At 39.5% G+C, this 20,320-nt stretch overlaps 3 protein-coding genes across 3 annotated transcripts; 2 read left to right on the forward strand and 1 right to left on the reverse strand.

Annotated features, from left to right (window-relative positions):
* Positions 1-5,650: 5,650 nt before the first annotated feature.
* Positions 5,651-11,393, forward strand: slc25a35 (solute carrier family 25 member 35). The gene is made up of 5 exons (XM_083926471.1): positions 5,651-6,140; positions 6,288-6,353; positions 6,435-6,587; positions 7,349-7,483; positions 8,263-11,393. Exons 1-5 carry the CDS (start codon positions 5,769-5,771, stop codon positions 8,431-8,433), a joined length of 897 nt encoding a protein of 298 aa, XP_083782597.1. The 5' UTR covers positions 5,651-5,768; the 3' UTR covers positions 8,434-11,393.
* Positions 11,394-13,096: 1,703 nt separating this feature from the next.
* On the reverse strand, positions 13,097-16,595 carry LOC310956414 (mannose-P-dolichol utilization defect 1 protein-like; the record flags this gene model as incomplete). Its single annotated transcript, XM_083926618.1, has 7 exons — positions 13,097-13,219; positions 13,329-13,439; positions 13,541-13,656; positions 14,423-14,508; positions 15,317-15,449; positions 16,129-16,194; positions 16,505-16,595. 7 exons carry the CDS (start codon positions 16,593-16,595, stop codon positions 13,097-13,099), a joined length of 726 nt encoding a protein of 241 aa, XP_083782744.1.
* A 1,189-nt stretch (positions 16,596-17,784) lies between these two features.
* LOC310957122 (transmembrane 4 L6 family member 1-like) lies at positions 17,785-20,031 on the forward strand. Its single transcript, XM_083927559.1, has 5 exons — positions 17,785-17,964; positions 18,384-18,449; positions 18,881-19,014; positions 19,097-19,283; positions 19,680-20,031. The coding sequence occupies exons 1-5, from the start codon at positions 17,788-17,790 to the stop codon at positions 19,686-19,688; spliced, it is 573 nt and encodes a 190-aa protein (XP_083783685.1). The 5' UTR covers positions 17,785-17,787; the 3' UTR covers positions 19,689-20,031.
* Positions 20,032-20,320: the final 289 nt, after the last annotated feature.

Below are 20,320 nucleotides of genomic sequence, written 5' to 3' on the forward strand. Positions count from 1 at the left end.
CTGGTGTAATCTCATCGCACGATAATCTTAAATTACCACTTCTAAATTCCTTTTCTTTCTATGTTATAAGGACCACTAATCGGCTCCATTTAATCCTTAACACCAGCATAGGAACTTTCCTATAAAACTTCTTATTGGGTTTTATAGGAGCCTTCTCAAGCGCTATGACCCTGTGGACGCTGATGATACAAAATGAGCTCCATTTGCCGGCATAATGCAGGTAAAATTGGTAAGTGGCAAGTAGATTTGCTTCACTTACTAGCCAAAAAACAATGGTAATCTATTGAGTGGCTGGTAAATTTTGAAAATTCCCTAGCCATTTGGTTGGTTGACAAAAAGTTTATTTTGCATCCCTGGTCTTGACATTTTTAATACAGAAAAGGGGATGCATTTTCATTTAATCTGCTTTCATCTAATATTCTTGTTTGTCCTGTTCCCATTTTTTTAAGAAGCAGTTATGACTTCCATTGCAAGTATTACAGTATGTATAGTTGCACTGACATTTCTGTGTTTATTGTAAGACTGTGTTGCGCCATCAGGCATCAATACTGTGTGCTTGCCGTGGTACTTTATTGGTACACAAATTTCCCCAGGGTGTGCCAGTCATATGCACTGCATATGCAATGCAATGACAGAATGACCTTTTCAACCTAAAGTATGAAGGTGGAGAAGGAATAATGTTGTGATGTACTGCACCCTGCTGTTCAAAAGACAAAAGACACCAGATGTTTGTATTTTTTTTAATTTGGGATGCAGGACAGTGTGCACACATTGAATTCACAAGAATTCGGGGAGTTGGGGGAGTGCATTAGGTCAAGCTGGGTTGCCCAAGGTCTTTTCACTTCCTCAGCCTGGTTCCTCTCTGTCAACCTCCCTAATGTTGTAATTTGAACTACAAAGTGTATACACCATGCTAAAATATATTGTAAACAGAAGGGATGTTTATTCCTTGGCATGCCTTTGCTGGATTCTTGTTTATTTAACACAGTGGGAGTCTCTACATATCTTAGATTTCTTCCTGTTGAACATTGGTGCAAAAAGACAATTCTGAAGCCAGCAACATCTATCAAGGATCACGTTTATATTACCAAAGAGAATCCTCTGCAATTGAACATTATTTTATCTTTGCTGATATAACACTGTAACACTGTGTGCTGTCCCTGCAACAAAATGGTACAGGAATTGTAAAGTCGATCACTGGATTGCTTTTTTAAAGGACAATGCATGCTTTTCCTCAAATACAGTCCAAGAATGAAAGTAAACATGAAAGTAAAGTGTGGAGTTGCATCATAGAGGATGAATAGATTATAGATTATTTAAAAAAAAATAAATAAAAAAAAAATATATATATATATATATATATATATATATATATATATATATATATATATATATATATATATATATACATACACAATTATTGTCTATGGAGTAGCTGCAGACTTTTCCCACAAATGTGAGACTTCCTTCATTGGTTTCTGGTTTGAGAGAGAGCAGCTCATGTTCAAGACTATTGACTGAACTTCTCTGTGGAAATAACATATTGGAAAACTTATTGAGATGGTGTTCCCCTTTAAGTCCCATTTAAGTCTTCATGGTCTTTAAGTCTTTATGGTTTATGGTGTATAATCTGCTCAATCCTGACCTGGTACATGTGGTACAGAAAGTGATACAGTTGGCTGCAGGTGCGTCCCAGACTCTACATAATCCAATTAACACTGACTGTTGATCCTAGAGATTAAGGATATTGATGACTGACCTCCTTGTTAATAAACTTACATTTTTAAACTTGTTTCTTAATGTATTTTAACAGGGGAACTATTATTAAGTAATGATATGATCACAGATAAATTGCTGTTGTTGGTCCAAATGAAATTATTTAGGTATTATTAACTAATGTACTATTATATATGATGTTTCATAATCAATATCACTGCTTTATTAATGTGCATGTTGCATATCACTGATGTAGTTAAGGTTGTTCCTTTGTACTGTTGAATCATATTCTGTGAGATCATCATATGTTTGTAGCGTTGCTGTCCTGTCAGAACCATGCATCTTTTTTTATGAAGTCAACTTTTCATTAGGAAAACAGTCCTCTTTTCAGCTTTGTGACAATGCATGTTCCAGCTAACGCAATAGGGTTTTTAAATGTTTGTTACGCTTTATAAATAGGAGCATCTCCTCAACATACCTAAAACATTGCACAGCATTTGGGGAAAGGTACTTTCCATCACAGATTAGAATCTAGAAAATAAGACATTTTGCCTGAAATTCAATTAATGCCAGGGTTAGGTTTTTACTTTTTAATTAATAATTACTAGTGATCATGAACAAAATTGAAAATCTTTCTGGGGCAATATTTAATGTTTAATATGTTATGGAAAAAAACAGTTAAGAATGACATATCAGATTATCTTGCATCATGGGTACTATATATATAGCAGCACTCACCGCACTTTCTTACTGTAGCAGGGAGTCAAATGAAGACTTGTGGGAAATTAATTAAATCCAGCTGGGAAGCATCCAACATATAGTTTCCTTTCTTCCTTGTTCTTCCATCAACCAGGACAACTAGAAATCATCTCTGTCCTGTCAGGGCTATTCTTTGTGGTGTGTTGAAAAGGTTGGGGCATCAGCTTGAGGTTTACTCTGCACCTGAAATCCTGCTCGGTTGTTCATTAGCTGGCGAGGATTACAACCTGACATTATTGAAGGGAGTAACTCTGCAGAAGCTATTAGTGTAATTCAGCAGCAGGAGTGATTACTGATGAGATGCTAACTCAGCGGGTATCTAATAGCTTAGTTTCAAGGATTTCATGTTAAAAAAGGCAGAAAATCTTTACGTCGACTGTCAATTGATACTATTTTTGGAACCATATTTGTCTAATTTTCCTTTTCTAGACTAATTTCTTTTTTCTATAATACTGATGAGAAAGTAATAAGAATGAGCTTCAGGGCTAAGTAAAATATCACCATAATTTTGACTTAATTTTGCTGCAGGATCTGATGAGTGACGGCCCGGCTCAGATGCAGGCTGCAGATTGAAAGTGGATTGTCTCCTGTAAGTGTCCTGTAAGAGCACAACACGGCTACGTCTAAGTCTTAGCATCATCTTTTTAAAAAAATTATATATGAGCTTCATTGTATGAAAAAATGCTTTCTATTCATTGTAGATGCTGCTCATGAATGTTAACAAAATAGTCCTACACGCTCGAGCAGTTGAGAAAGAAATGATTTGGGTACGTTTCAGATGAGAGGATTTAGTGGGTGATCGAGGAAACAGAGAAGAGGGATAAAGATCATGACCTTAAGAGGATAGAAACTGCGGCAAACAGCAGAGAAACTATGTCAGAACACCTGTTCAAGAGGAAATGAATAGTCGTTAATGATTGCAAACACAAAGCTGCTGTAATGTAACCGTTTAAAAACAGGCCATTTAATGAGGTAAGGTAGAAACGTGATTTTATTTAAATTCACATTTCCATATGGCATTTTCAGCTATATAGAGAAAAGCCCCTCAGGATTAGACTCAACTGTAGATAAATAAGTGTGTTCAGCCTTACAAGAGCTTCAGGTTTGGGCGTTTTATTAAAATTATTCGTAAGCTGCTAAGAAATGTTACATTGCATTATATGACCTTTAAACTATGAATGATATTTTATGCAAAGGAAGTTTATTTTTTGAAAGAAAAAAAAAAAGATTGAATGTAAGTAAGATGACAAATAGGTGGCTTAAAAGCAGAAACAAATGACCTAAGCCCACTTCCTGTGCATCAGGGTGGGGCTGTTCAAAAACCCCATGAGCCTGAATCCTATTTAAAACGGGCTAGAGGTGAAACAGATTTTAGATTCACTTCTAATCCAGCTCAGTGACGAAGAACAAACCCACCCACTCACCCAGACAAGGAAGATACCTGTGTAGATCTCACCACTGTCCTTTCATCATAGAGTCAACTGTAATGGTGTCACTGCACCTTAACGCACCAGGAAAGACATCAATATCAAACATCGTCTGGGTTTAATTCATTCAGTTTGAAGTAAAAATCCCACTACATGCACGCAGGAGTTGTCAAAATGTCTGTGATCCTCAGGCAGCTGAGCTCTAAGTGCTCTTCAGCTGATTAACAGAGGTAGAAGTCACTGTTCTCAGACAATAATCTCTAATTGAGAGTGATGGTGCCCCTGCCCTGGTGACCCAGTATGTCAGCAAGTGTCACTTGTTTTTGTTTTGTTTAAACCAAAATGTTGACTTTTTGTCTATCTATTGATTTAATAGTGTTGAAATAACGCTCGGGGTGATCACTCGGCCTGAAGTTATTTGAAAACAAAAACCAGTTTCTTTCATGGATGTAGGCTACTGGTCCCAACGTCTACTCCCAACCATGTTTGTATATGTATTTTGAAACTAAGTTGTTTATCAAGTCAGCAACCGTTCTTCTGGCTATTTTACACACTTTCAATATCAACATTAACAGATCTTTATGTTGGCTATATAATGAGTTCTTGATTTTAAAGACATGGATCCTGCTAAAGTGCTAAGATTAAAAACAGATTTTAAACATTAACATTAACATTTAACATTATCCTAGATAACCCAAAGCTAAATAAATTCATTTTAAAGTAATCAATAATACTTATGCTTCTATTTGACTCGGTGTTGAAGGAAAGGTCTGCTCTTTTTGCAATACAGACACTGAAACCGTTTTCTCTTCCTGTTGTCGCCTCCAACTACTATTGGAAACAAACGGAAGAATGGTTTAAACAGAATAATGTATCTGTCAAACTCAAATCACATTTTGATTTAATGAGGTAATGTCAGGCCATGGGAGGAGAAACCCTGATGATTAACACATTTCTCATAAAGGAAAACATATTATAAGCTCAGTTTAAGAAAACACCATTCATTTTGAGTGCTTCTTGTGATTCATTTAGCCTATAATGTAAATCCCTGAGATTCACGAGTCTAAAATCTCCAAAAGAACTGCTATGTACCAATCTTTAATTGAACTTGAACACCATTTATAATTCTTAATTATATTTTTTATTTGTAGTATTTGCAATTTGTGCACTTTTATCGTCTAATTTGTTACATTTTCAAAGTTGATCAATAAAGAGAATTGAAAAAACTAAGTCCAGCGCACTACGGGGCTTTTCATTGGTCGAGAAGACCAACGTCACACGCACATCTCTGACGTACATGCGTACGCTGTGGTACCGTCTCCAGGGTGAGGCGTTTGGGGGACGGAGAGAATATACGTTTATTGGTAATATGTGGTCAAACAGGCTCTCTTTATGACATAGCTCGCATTTCTCACTTAATGGCACATGTTTAGCTAAATGCAATATATATGTCACACTGAAGGGACATGTGTATTTGTTTGTGAGAGGTCTAACCGTTTCTGAAAAAAATCTTTATGTGAAAATGACGATGAACTCAAATAACAACATAATGGTAAATAACACAGCCCATTTTAACACATAGGGGACGATTAGCCTATATGTGAACATAAATACATACAAGTGACGTATGCCAACTCGTTTCGGAATAACAAGCAGCTCCTGAAGTGGTCTGATGTGAGCGCGCTGGTGCCATAGGCTGGTGTGTCTGTCTGTGTGTCTGTGCGTGCGTGCGTGCGCGCCCACCCACCCATACAGTGGGTGTGGGAGGAGGAAATGCCTCTGAACAGCACTCCTCCGCTATGAAGGACAGGTCGGACTGCTAACAGGCCTGAGCCCCACACCCGGACCCCCCGCCGGGCAGTCGCGATGGATTTCGTGCTGAGCGGAGTGGCGGCGTGCGGAGCCTGCCTGTTCACCAACCCGCTGGAGGTGGTCAAAACGCGGATGCAGCTCCAGGGCGAGCTCCGGAGCCGGGGTTCATACCAGGTTCACTACCGTAACGTGTTCCACGCCTTCTACACCATCGGGAAAGTGGACGGGCTGACCGGCTTACAGAAGGGACTGGTGCCCGGGCTCGTTTATCAGTTTTTTATGAATGGAGTCAGGCTTGGCTCGTACGCCGTCATTGAGTCCTCCGGTTACGTCCACACCAATGGACGGGTCAGCGCAGCCAAAACCACGGTAGCAGGGGCTGTGGCCGGAGTGGTGGGAGCCGTGATGGGAAGTCCCGTGTACTTGGTCAGTAGCTGACTTTATTTAAGCCTGAGAAGGTCTTTGTCTTCCTGCTACTGATCCTTTAAGGTTCATCAGGTGTGTGACATTTCAAGGTGAGCTGTCATTTGTAACTGTGGAGAAAAGGTAAACACAAATTGTCTCCATTGACAGGTAAAGACTCATATGCAGAGTCAGTCTAGCTCCTCTATTGCAGTTGGACACCAGCATAAACACCAGGTAACACAATAACCCAAACTGTAATCATTATGTGTGTCAGGCATCAACAGACTCCTTACATGTACTTCCTCTCCCTGCTAGGGGATGAGCCAAGCTCTGGCAGCCATCTACAAGGAGCATGGCCTTCTGGGACTGTGGAGGGGCTCCAGTGCTGCTGTAGCAAGGGTCAGCGTGGGGTCAGCTTCACAACTGTCCACCTTCTCCTTCTCCAAGGAGCTTGTGCTTGACCTACAGGTAAGAATATTTGAATGTTCACTGAGGTTTAATGTCAACATGGAAGTCATTTAAATTCTGTGGTGACGATGAGTGGGAACAGTCGGATGTTGTTTCCTCAGTTGTTTCCCACCATCTGTCTTCGGTATGACCGCACCGTTTAATATTAAACATGTTTTTTTGGGATGTGGTGGAAGTGAATCAGAACGAATTCTGATAAAAAAAATCCCCAATTTTTCTGGATCCAGCTACTGCTTTTATTTGGTTTATTTGACAGTCAGCTGAATATCCTTGGTTTAGGACTGTCAGTCAGATAAGACAAGCAGTTTGAAGACATCAGTTGAGGCTCTGGAAACGATGGGCCGTTTTCACTATTTGCTGATATGAGCTAGTGTTGTGATTGGTATCGATTCAAGAGTAGAATTGGGAAAATACTCAATAGATTAATTGATCATGAAAATAACCATTAGTTGCAGGCTTGACAAGAGAGTTTGGAGCCAGTAGCTGCGTACAGATTACAAAAGCAGTCATTGTGGCGGTGACAAAGCGTTAGTCGTTGCATTCACACTAATAATAGAAGCATTCATCTGTTTCACTGCATGTTGGAGATTTTAACCAGTTAAAATAAGAAGTGGATGCACACATGGTGGTACCCAGATGACCATATGCTAGTCTATCACTGCACCACATCTGCTCATTTCTCACTTTTGTCATCCTGCGACTGGAGCCTCTCATATCCTCATGGTCTGGTAGCCTCATCACATTGTCATTTTCTTCTTAAGGTGTTCCCAAAGGGCAGCTGGTTAGTGGCCCTAACTGCCGGCATGATCAGCAGCGTGGTGGTGGTGATGGCTATGACACCTTTTGACGTAGTGAGCACACGGCTCTACAACCAGCCCGTGGATCATTTGGGCAAGGTGAGGCGCGAGAGGGACCTGTTAAAGTTACACTCCTTTCATCATGTCAACCACCATTTCTGATACTATGTTTGGTTGGCCTCATCAATTGCTATTCATATGGACTCATATTTTGTATATTGGCTTATATTATGGTTGGGGGGGGGGGGGGGGGGTGAACCACGGATGTGAACAGTGTTTATCTTCATTAAATCGCCTGAAAACATCAACAGTCTGCTACAGTTAAAGCACACAGAGCTCTACAAACACCAGGCAGCTCAGTTCTAAAGTGACTCTGACAGAAGTGTCTCTGTGTCTCTGACATGCACAGGCTGCATTCTTTCAATGGAATTCATAAATTAGAGGCCAGTTACTGATAATTGCTCCGAATACCGCAGTTACTTTCAACCTTCAGGCACTTCGAGCAGCTAATGTTGGTAGCAGAACAACAACAACTTAGCGACTTTCTTGCAGCTTCCCTCTGTTGGGCAAACAGCAACCGAGCATGAGGCAAAGAGAAGAGACAAGTACAGTAAAGACTATAACACTGTGCTGCAACACGTGTCTTTTGGTTTAATTAAAGACATTATTTTTTAAGGAAATTGTAAAAAAAACCCGAAAAGAAACCCTGAATATACAAATACCAAGATTGATATATGTATGTACATGTGTATATATAATACCAATATACAGTACATTGAAATAATATTTGTTCATAAGTTAAATAAATCATAGTAGTAAAGCTAGACACACTTTCAGCTAATTAAATGCAGGCTGCCTTTCATTTCCTTATCTTTTAGGGTCAGCTTTATAAAGGATTCCCTGACTGCTTTTCCAAGACGCTGAGGAAGGAGGGCTTGATGGGACTCTACAAAGGCTTGGGAGCTTCTTATTTCCGGATCGGTCCACACACCATTCTGTCCTTGTTCTTCTGGGATGAACTGCGCAAACTGTACCAGGAGTTCAGATAACACCAGGGACAAAGGATGGGAAAATGGGTAACTCATTAAGCTCTGAGTTCATATGTTAAATGACTCCTCCTTTAATGAGGATACTATTATGAGGTAAAAGAAAAAGCAGGAGATGGTCTTCTGTCTTGATAGGAAGGAGCAAAGGTAACATTTTACACTCCAATTTACACTCCAATTACAAAACACATTGGTACATTTAAAATGTACGGAGGAAAGGGAAACAAATCAAAACTGCATATTGGGACATACATGATGATTACCTACTTATGAACTTAGAGGATAATCTCATACGGTATACTGTATGTAAAACATCAAGTTGTTTTTTTTTTAATCTACAGTTATTAACTTTTCAGTTGCCACTCCACAATATATGAAATAACCTGCACTTTTCAGAACTCTGTACTCTCCGGAGAAAGCATCAGATGTGGCCCACACTTTGAGAAAATAGATAAATTGTGCCAACAGCCTAGCCTGGAAATCCAGACCCACATCTGTCCAGACGTGGTGAGATCTGGCAGCAAGCCGTAAGTCTTCCCAACTCAAGGAGCTGCACCAACGCATGCATTTCAAAATACCGTCTCACACACTGTCATCACCGGTTTCACTCTCCCATAACACATGAGCTCCAACTGTGTTTGCCCAGAGGCAGCTGCAGAGCTTGTAATTTGCTATGTGTGTGTCTGGATTTTCAGGGTAAAAAACTCCTTAGTAAAAGTTAACACAGGTTTTACTCTAAGCCATGGGTGTCAAACTGATCCAGTAAAGAGCCGCTGTCGCTTTCATTCCAACCAATCTTGTTTGGTTGGAATGAAAACCTGCAGCCACACGGCCCTTTACTGGATCAGTTTGACACCCATGCTCTAAGCAATGTCTTAAAATGTAAACGCACTGTATGATGACATAGTGAAACAAACAATGCAGATTTTCCAGTGAAATGACTAAAACAGGATGTGAAAACAAAGTTTGCTGTGTACACCCTTTAGGTGTAGTGATATTCAACAGAATGAGCTAATACATTTGGCCATTCTTGTTTTTTTTCATGTTTAAACTCTTAAAACTGAGACATTGCAAAAAAAAAATCTACCTTTTTTACATTTGAATTAGTCATTCATGAAAAAATGGTGCATAGAAATAAACCATTCTTCTCCACACACTGGCAGTAAAATAGCTCTTATAAAACAACAATTGTTACTGAAAATATTAATGTTGCATAGCTTTCACTAGCCTGGGCTAATTCCCATTGCTTATGCCCAAATGGGCAAAACACTAAATATACAGTGCTTTAAAAAAACAAAAACATTATGAAACCTAAACGCTAACCAAAATGCTAATAACCAAAAAAGTACAGTAAAAGTAGTTAGAAATGACCTGATCACCTGATGACACCTCAGACAATTGTAATAAAACTGCATCTTACAACTCCCTGTGAATGCACCTTGAGAAACAGGCAAAGATACATTTAGATGTTTCACCGCCTCAACGAGCACCCTTAGGGGACTAGTTACACACTTCACACAGGTGCTTAAGCTAGCACATAACTGACCTGTTTCTGCAAAAGTGTTTCTGTTTATATTACGTATATCGATTGAACTGTTAAAACTATTTAAACTAAAAAAAACAAATTTGCGGATTTTACGTACTGTTTGCTATGTAGATGCTTACAGTATTTGTTTTGTTTCCTGTCCCATAAATAATATTTACTTTCTAACTATATTATCATATATAATATTATTCATTAGAATTGACATCAACTTATTATTGATCATATTTGAGTGTTTTGATTTTCTTTGGAAAATACTTAAGTTCAAGACAGGAGAATTTTGTTAAATATATGACATTATTGACACTGTTCTAAAAGTAATAAAGTAAGTGAGCCACATTATTGGGGTTGAGGGCATATAAGTTATCGTGAACATCCTATTGTAATTTTACATTCTCCAGGTCAGCACGAGTATACTCCTTCAGTGTTACTTAAAGACAGGTAAATAAGCCTGATAGTCCGATTGTCATGAGATGGACATTTTGAACTCTCTCTAAAGGTGTGAGCAGGATTTGGTGCTTTCTTCATAAAGTGCCTGATAGTCTGCAAAGTGTCAGGGATTCAATAATAATAACTCATTAGTTATTAGTGGCTTCAGTAGTGACTGAACAGCTTTCAACATGCACAATGTGTTTGTCATGACACATGATAAATGTACTATAGTTTTAAGAACACATATTTGTCCTCTTACACACGGAGACAAATGTTACTGGAGTTTATTTTGTATTATGAAGTTGAAGTTTTGCTCTCCTGTTATCAAGTACCTTTGTCTTCTCGACGTTGTGCCGCCCATTTGTGCTGTACACAATGCGTGTGCTTCATTATGAGTGTACTTGTGGGCTAGGACACTGCACAGCATTATCCGCTGCACTGTATATTTCATACAATTATCATAATCAAGGTGGAGCAAACAGACTATATTAGTCTATGCAAAGTTGTCTTTGAAATAATAACTCAAAGAGGTCTAACCAGAAATGATTCCTACCATACAAACTTTGTGCCAAACCTTGTGCCTTTTTGTTTGAATAAAGCCAGAGGCAAGTGATAAAGAGAGCAATCTAAACTAACTAATGACTCCTTAAAACAAACAGCAGATTGGAAACCAGAATATGTGCACGAGTACTGGCTAGAAAGGGACTCCCACTCAGATTTGAATCGATTAAAGCTGAATGTAGTTTTGATACTTTTGTGAGGAAATGGCATGATTAATTTGCAGATGGTTTAAGTGTAAAGCCTGGGAAGACTTGTGTATTATGAAACCTTGTTACAAGAGTTGAGCTATATTAATTGATTTTATATTCAGTATCTTTGTGTTTCATGAATGAATGTGTTACATAATGTACTTCATGTTATGGGCACCCAGTTTCTTTTGTGCAATGGACTTAAAAGAGCAAATAAATGATCAGACTTTTTACCGACAGACATTTTGGTGTTACCTTGTGTCACAGGAGCTGAAATGAATATCATATTATACTCAACGCAGCACAGTGTTTTCACATTTCTAATTCATTTATCGAGGGACCCCATTATCAGCTTGCAGAATGGCATTAGTGTCTAATCGTTTTTGGAAACACGGTAAAAATAGTTCTGAAATATAAGGGGTAGTTCAGATTCAAGCACACACAAGAGCCTACAGCCATGCTCGCAGCTGTATTTGTGCTTTGACCTAAACATAACGTCAACAAGGTTACATGCTGATTATATAATACTTGGATACATGCCGTTGGCTTTGCATTGCTAGAAGCTAAAAAGGAATTTACCCAAAGGACAATACACATAATCTTTATTTTAACCTGCATAAGAAACTGTCGGCTCTCCTCTAACCTACCTGCATGTAACAAGTATTTTTTTTTAAATCACAAAAGTCATTGCTGACAGGTTTTTTTCTTTGTGTAAGACAGCATGTCAGCTGGGCCATCATGGCATGGCTTGTGACACGTGAACCTCATTTTGTTAAACTGGTAGTTATAATAGTCTGTGCTGGGTCACTCAGAAAGTAAGCTTTGTGAAAATGCAAACAAAACAACACAATAGTCTGAGTTGAGTCTGTTTTTATGTACACACAGATAATGTTTCACTGCCAACCTAGAGCCTTTTACAGTCTGGACATAAAGGTGACTGAAGGTGAGAGCTCTGTTAGTTCTCTTATTTTATGACTGATCGTCAGAGACAATACTTAACCATCATTAAATTCAGTTCAACATTTACAAAAGTAACAAAAATACATAAATGTGTAGCCATTAAAAACCCTTAAATAAACAGAGCGTTATAGCTGGTAAGTGTTTTTGTCTTACTGTAAGTTGGATGGAAAAACAAGCAAGTGCCAAAACAAACAAGGCTAATGTGTCTTAAGAGCACATGCTGCCACAGTCACCTCAGTGTTTTATTGGCGGAGCTCCTGCAAAAGTCTGTAAGGTTACTTATTCAACACTGAACACTTTGTTCACGGTGGCTAGCATCAACTCAGTCTCCAGCCCAGAGGCATTTTGTGACAGCATAATGTTTCAGTCCATTATTCAACGCAAACAGAAAATAGACAGAAATGACTGAAGTCTTCACCTCATATTATGAGTCTGGACAGCTTGGATTGCAACTTGACTGGTTAGGGAATGCATACAACGTAAAGCGGTTATTCTTGTTTTATTTAACACAAAACAAATAGCAAAACAAACATAAGTAGAAAAATTGACAGCAGACATAACACATATATACATACATACAGTACATGTTAAGTACTATGTATAATTGTGATAAAACGACAAATCAGTTCAAAATGAATACTTAATCCTGTCGAAGGAAATAAAAGAAAAAGGCAAATCATATTGAGTGATGATATCATTAAATAACCCACTATGAATCCAAAGTTTTTGAAACATTTTTTTATATGTATAAAAGGATTAAATAGCATGACAGTGATAGTTTTCATTTAGACAGACACGCAGCACATGACTTTTAGAGTAGATCAGAGTGTAACACAAGCATATTTGTCTTTCCCTGCTTCGTCTGTGCTGTATTTGAGTTATTGATATGCCAACATCTGGTGCTGAATCACAAAAACATTTGTTGAACGACAGGAAGGATTTGCATATTATGTGAGTGTTCAATTGTCACCGCCCTCCACCTCTACTCGCTCTTATTTTTAGTGGTAGCGGTGCTGCTCCTGTAGCAAACGACCTGAGCCAGGAGGACACAGCTGGCACAGGCTGACAGTGTGTGTGACAGAGTGGTCAAAGAGCTTCCCGTCTCCTACGAGACAGAGTTCGAAGCGGTTAGAAAAGACAACAATGACAGATTAAAGTAGTGTAAAAGATGCATTTGGGCAGCAATGTTTAGTGTGTCATTCTTGACTACATACCTGTAGAGACACAAAGATAACACCCAGAGATGCTGCCCACGATAGGAACACGGACAGAGTGGACAGTTGGCCTGTGTGGCCGTTACAGTAGTTAGTTCTAGCCTGGAGAACCTGGAAACAACAAATCCAGCCAAATAAATTCACTCTCCTCTGATAGATTTGCACTGTGCATGGTCACAGTTCACAGGTCTTATTAATCGTACGGCAGTTACCTTGCTTGCAATTAAAGCTGCTAAACTGGAGGCCTGCATCAGTGAGACAACTGCTGCAGCGGCATAGGAGCTGAGAAGGAACATCCCGCCCCCATAAGCGAAGAGGAACAGCGTCCCTGCCACATAAATAAAAACAGGATTCAATTTCAGAAATGTCATGCACAAGAAAAATACAAGGCGAGAAACATTACGTGTCACCAAGAATATTCACTTACAAAAGCAAATCAACAAACCTAAAAAGGGCTTTTTTTAAAATGCTTTTTAAATGTTTAAATAATCATCTCAACCCTCCAATATACCTCAATCAGACTCATTTTCTGCTCTTAATGCGTGCGTATGTTTCGACATAAATTTCCTGTCTCAGCCTATACAATGAAAACAAATGTCTCTCAATATGGTTTAACAGAAGTGTTGTAATTGCTTTTCTAACAGAAAGGTCCCTGTGAGAGGTAACACCACAAGGTGGCGCTCCAGGAAAGCACTGACCAACTGGAACTGGAAGAATGAACAGTCCCATCAAACACTGACATTAGCTGATAAACCCTGAGATTTTTATTTTGGCGACTGATAAAATCCATACAGGATATTGTGAACTACTCCAAATTACTAAATATAATAGTGTACACAAATTATTAATTATACTCAGACATCATGTGGCTGGTGGTGCTCACTTGTAAGTGGTGCATTTTAACAGTTTACAAGGATTTACATCCTCAGTAGAAATGAACGGGCTTACTTAGAGACGTGCTAACGCATTGTTGGTTTTGGTCTTTTCATGGGATTTGTTAACAATTATAATAAGAAGAATGCCAGACTTATCCTGAAAGTACATACATTATTATCCACGTGAATTTGAAGAGATGCGCAGGTATGTGTGCTGACCTGTGAGGGTTTCACCACGATAATGCAGGACGAGGAAGACAATCGCTGCTGTCTGGACCAACGCGAAGAGCTTCTCACCCCAGGCACTGTAGAGCAGTTGATGTAAAACTCATGTTAGGGATGCGGCTATGACATGATGATGTCAGATGCAAACAGTAAAATACTCCTTACGTGGAGAAACATAGTGTGTACATTAATGGACTCAGTTGTAAAACTTGACAGAGCGTGCATTGAGGTGTGTATAGACTACATCTTTTGAACATCACAGATGGACGCTAAGGGGGGTTGTGCAAACAGCCAGTGAGTCACATTGAGCAAACGGGCAAACGCACTTCAAGCATGAACATGTCATTGACATTGGTGTATAATTCCCAGCATCATAGCAATAGATGAAATCCTGGGATTTAAAGGATTAGTTCAGATTTCTTGATGTGGGGTTTTATGAGGTACATACACTCAGGGTTTCACCTACAGTAGATGACGGTCGACATGCCCCTAGTTTGGAGAAGCATGCTGGAGGACGGGCATAGAAGCTAAGCAATGTAATGCTGTAATGTATATTAGCCACCTAAAAAATGAAAATATTTAAAATATGGTGTACACTTAAACTGACAGTCCTTTTTTTTTCTCCTTCTTCTCCAAACTGGGGGTGTGCCGACTGCCATCTGCTGTAGGTAATACCCTGACTAAGGAATAAGTACCTCATAAAATCTGAACTCTTCCTAGAGTTCAAAGAACAGTGTGATAAACAGAAGTCAGTCGTGTTTCTACGTCTTTCTCTAAGACTGAGACTGTGGCAACATGATTATGAAGTAAAAGCAGGCGGCTGATCTCACTTAATGACTCAAGGTCTGATCTGCCGGTGAATCGACAGAGAACTCAACAAACACGTACAAGAGTGGGAAGTTGATGGCCACGGCGTACGCAACAGGACATGAGAAGACATAAAGTTGTAGCAGCATGGCGGTCAAACTCAGGCCCTCTGCACTTCTTCTCCACAGTATCTTCAGCAGCTGAGGTGGCTGTGCTGCAGGGAGACAGACAATCAACCAACATGTAGTTAGTGGGTTTGGTGGTTGGGTCAAGATTAGCAATCAGTATGTAAACAACCAGGAGGAAAACTGGGACACAAAACTACTGTTATCCACATACAAAAGCATCGTCCACTTCATTGTACTAGGTTGTTATGAATCAGTTTCCATGGATGTGTGGAAATGTCTGAGCTCGTCATGTATCTGCATCACTGACGTGGTTAGTGGTTAATATGTTGTGTGATGGTGATTGACTGATAGCCCACAGCTGTAGGTTTAACAGCAGTTTACCAGAGCACTGAAGGATTATTGTTTGATCATTGAGTTGTAGAGTGATCACATCAATAATGATCAATCATTGTGGTGGGAGGAGACGTTTGTGTTAGTTGTGTTTGTTAGTGATGTCCCTGCTGCTGCTGATCAGATCTCCGCTGTCCAAGGGACAGACACTGGAAATCTTTCCTGCCACATGCCATCACACTGTACAATAACAGCTCAACTTCTGTCCACTGCACCCTAGATTATCATATGTTTACATTTGCACTATATTGTATTTTTATAGTACTGTTTTGATGTGTATGTGTGTAATGCTGCTTTTACATTGCAATTTCCCAGCTTGGGATCATTAGAGTATTTCTATTCCATTCTATCTCAGATCAGTTTCATGCTTCTTACCCAGGAAAGTGTCCAGTATGATCCAAAACCCGACAATCCTGTTCATTATAAACGTCAGGCAAGGCGCTGCGACATAAATGAGAAATATTCAAACAATCAGATAGAGCAGATGTTCAACCAACACAGTGAGAGGACGCGTGTGTGTGCCCAAAACAGGATTTTGTAAACGACAGAAAAGAAAAGTCCACATGCAACACAAAGTACCACAGTTTTAGGTCCGAAAAAGGGTACGACGTTGAACTGTGGCCGGGAGAGGCGACACCTCCACCTCCACGTCCACGTCCACGTCCACCCTCCACCCTCCACGCACATCTGGAAAGATTTTACGCAGCAGTTCACGCGCTCACTCCCCAAATTTCACAACAGCGAGCCTCACCGTTCACGTAAAAGTCGACAAAAATCCTCTCATAGCATTTTTCTGGCATTAAATATGTAACCAGGAAGTCTTTGATAGGAGACGTGTCCATGATGGGTCAGCTGCGGCCAGGAGCGCTCCTCAGTGTAACAGGGGGAGGGGTTCAAAGGTTCCCCAATATTTACAGACACACAGCCCGGACACTTATCACGGTTGCCCTGGGATACATTTGGTCCTCCTATTGGATGATGCCAATGCTCTGCTCGTTATCAAGCAGCTGAAGCGTGTCAGGGGTTTAATAATAGTTAGAATCAGGTGTGTTAGAGCAGGGAGAAACCTCAAACATGCAGGACAGTGGCCCTCCAGGAGCATGGGTTCCCCACCCCTGCTTTAGGGCTTCCAAAGAATAGTTATTTGTGTCCGTAGTTTTTTTTTTTCCACAAGAAAGTTAAATTCCCAACTATTTAAATGGCATCTTCTACCTCCTCTAGAAGTGGCAAATATTTTTATTTCATACATTAATCCGTCTTCTACATTGAAGAAATCCAGTGCACTGGAGCATTTGCACTTCCATGTCACACTTACACAAGTTGCATGTTAGATCATGATTGGCTTCCAGACTTGTGACGTTGTACGTACACATGTTGAACTTATTTTTAAGGTGAGCACAGACAGAGAAACTTTTCCAGGTGAAAGTCAAACTCTGTACCTAAGAGTGTTAAGACTGTACATACAGCACATACACATTGAAGCTCAAACAACACAGTGACAAAATAACAGAAACAATTCAGAGGTGACTTAAAACACACACAAAAAAAATTCAATTGGTGATCTTTAAATGGAACTCAAACTCGTTGTACAATTTCCATATTTCTAGCTTTTATGTTTTCATGTGTGAAAGAGTACAGAGGTCTGGTTTTATTGAACAGTGAATAGAAATTGTTTTCATTAGCTTTCATCCCCATTTTGCCAATTGTGGGGACAAGTTCATTAAAAAGTAAGTTATTGAAGTGGTGATCATCTTCCAGTGTAATGCATGAATTCAGAGCAGATTGACACTCAAAGTCTAGAGTGAAATTAGGTAAAGCAACAGTATGCAGTATTGTTTGTGCTCTCTACCCGAGTAAAAGTATATTGGATTAAAATGTCTCCAACAACTACACTAAATAAAGTGACTTAAGTACACGTAACACCGGTTCACTGTCATTGGTGGGACTTCTCTTCTCTGAAAAACAGGAAGGATTTGATGAAAAACTCACCAACGACAGGTTGTAGAGCAGTTAGTTCGTTTTCAATCTGACAACATGTGTACTGGGAAATGTGCCCTCTGCATTGCTGTTGCTCTGTACCCACTGATTCTCATATCCATCATCTGTAACATAGTGTTGTTCTTTCCTGGCGGAGACATCAAGTACGCCAAAGATGGACACATTACTGAGGAGGTGAAATACATGGGGGGGCTCGTTGGAGGAGGTTTAATGGTGAGTTGCTATAAACTTGTTTCTCTGCAGGCTCAGGTAGAAGTGAAAAACACTGGCTTTATAGTGTATAATGTTTGTTTTATTGATTTTGCAGGGGTCCCCTAGCCTGCTCTGCATCCTAATTATGTGCTTCAGTGTTGAAGATCGGTCACTCTCTTTATCTAGTGACACTTCAGGCAATGCATTATTAGTGTACCACATATTCTAATGTATGAAGCTCTCATGAGGCAAAGTCTATCTTTAATGATACGTTCAGCACCGTTAATTACCATTAATACCTCAAAATCTGAATGACCAAAGACTGTGGCAGTTTCCCCAAGTCTTGCTGAATCGTTTCAACTAAATGTATTATCTATTTTTAACATGTTTTACACTGATGCTGCATCTAATTCCGTGTCAACTATTGTGTACCACCGCAGATGTTGCTCCCAGCAATTTACATCCACATGACTGGAAAGCAGGAGTGCTGTGGAGACCGCTGCGGGGTGAGTCAGTCAGACTTTTCAGGTGCTCAGTCAAAGATAAAAGGAAAAAACGAAGCAATTTACTCAGAGCACCTTGAGTTTTGTTTTGTCAAACTATTATTTCAAAGGTCAAAAAGAACTGTCACAGTTAATGAGATTTAGGTGTTATGGAGTGAAGCGGAGAATGACACTATAATAAAAAGAGAAATATGCTGCATAATGCTGCATCATGGTTGCACAACATTCACCCTTGAGATGGTATGACAATGCACAAGTGTCAGAGCCACAGCACAGTCCATTTCTCCTTTTCTTATTTTCAAAAGGAACATTTATTTTATTAAGTTCAAGTTCGGTAAAATAAAACGTCTTATTGAACAGAAAAAGCACCAAAAATGACCATCTAAAAATGAAACCTAAAACTCTGACCTTTGCTTATCATTTCACTTCTGCAGATGTTCTTATCTATTGCATTTGCGGCAGAGGGGTTCGTCGGTGCTCTGTATAGTTTCGTGGTGGCGCTGCTCGGTTTGGCTAACGGGCCCCTCTGCGAAGCTGGTGGGATATGGACGACACCTTTTAAAAACAGGTGACAAACTGAAGTAACTCTCTGAAGACATCTGCAAACATTTAATCGTTGTGGTTATTGATAAACCTCTTCTTTTGCACAGCAACGCCACCTATCTGAGTGACCGTACGCTGTGGGGAGAATGCACACAGCCTAAGAACGTGGTGCAGTTCAACGTGGGATTGTTCGGTACCCTAATGGCGACCAGCCTTCTGCAGATGTTGTTCTGTGCCATTCAGATGATCAACGGCCTCTTCGGCTGCCTGTTTGGAGCCTGCATCAAGAAAGAGGTAAAAAAACAAAGAGGTCACACTGCAGTTATCCATGTTGCTAGGATATCTGAATCAGATATTTCTCATAAGTTATGACTCAGGGTTCGTACACTTTCAAGGTGCCTTAGCAAGAAATTCCCAAGACTCTTGAAGCCTTTGTCATCACATCTAGGGAATGTATCCTTTAAAGTCTTAAAATATTTCTAGTTTACATGAATAACTGTGTCAAAGAAACAGCAGATTGTGTTGAGAATCAGGTATTTTTCAAGGGGTTTATTCAAATTCCAGCATATTGCTAACTGTTAAAAACAAGTACTTTCCTAAACTTTCAAGACTTTGTACAACCCTTAAAACTTCAGTCTTTCATTGTGGTCTCTTCATGTATTTTAATGTTTGTTTGTTTTTAACTTACAGGAGCCATAAATTCCTTAGAGGAACTCCTGAAGGACACATTTGAAGAGTTGACCTGCGTCCCCTGCTGGAGGGCTGAGAGTAGTGTTCCTGGCTGCTTCTGCATAAAACATTCAAAGTGAATGTTGTTGTCTCTGATAACAGGTTTTATTTTTTTATGTGCTTCACGCTGTTGCAATGTATTTGGGTTTGTTGTGTAAAGAGCACAGTATTAGTCCTATTAATTCATGCTAATTACAAAGCGAAGTTTAAACAAACTGGTTTAAAATATAAACTGCTGATCCACTGCTTCAGTTCTGTGTCATCTTTCATATTGAATGCAGATTGTATAACTACAATAAATATTAGACCAGCATTAATGTCTATATAAATGTTTCAATGTTATCTCAAATCGTTTGACATATTCCTGCTCAATAGTTCCCAGTTAGAAGAGCCAACATGTTAGATGTCAGGAACAGTTTCAATATGTTCACACGTGGATCATTTGGATCTTCTAGGCCAGGACAGAGCTTTCCCCCAACATTAAACATGATTGGGGAAACCATAACCCATCGGTCAGTTTACAAAACACACTTGCACGATGCCTACTGATACAAAAAGCTGTGGCTTTCCGAAAATGAAGAGACGTGACGTGTTTGGCAGAC

Source organism: Echiichthys vipera (genome assembly GCF_963691815.1).
Source record: "Echiichthys vipera genome assembly, chromosome: 14".
NCBI classification, from domain to species: domain Eukaryota; kingdom Metazoa; phylum Chordata; class Actinopteri; order Perciformes; family Trachinidae; genus Echiichthys; species Echiichthys vipera.

What these genes read in the sequence shown, in the direction of transcription:
- slc25a35 (XM_083926471.1), top strand. Translation starts at nt 5,769, where the DNA reads ATGGATTTCGTGCTGAGCGGAGTGGCGGCGTGCGGAGCCTGCCTGTTC. An exon ending in TGGGAAGTCCCGTGTACTTG is followed by an intron (nt 6,141 to 6,287) that starts GTCAGTAGCTGA and finishes CTCCATTGACAG; the next exon opens with GTAAAGACTCATATGCAGAG. An exon ending in AGCTTGTGCTTGACCTACAG is followed by an intron (nt 6,588 to 7,348) that starts GTAAGAATATTT and finishes TTTCTTCTTAAG; the next exon opens with GTGTTCCCAAAGGGCAGCTG.
- LOC310957122 (XM_083927559.1), top strand. Translation starts at nt 17,788, where the DNA reads ATGTGTACTGGGAAATGTGCCCTCTGCATTGCTGTTGCTCTGTACCCA. An exon ending in TCGTTGGAGGAGGTTTAATG is followed by an intron (nt 17,965 to 18,383) that starts GTGAGTTGCTAT and finishes GTACCACCGCAG; the next exon opens with ATGTTGCTCCCAGCAATTTA. An exon ending in GCTGTGGAGACCGCTGCGGG is followed by an intron (nt 18,450 to 18,880) that starts GTGAGTCAGTCA and finishes TCACTTCTGCAG; the next exon opens with ATGTTCTTATCTATTGCATT.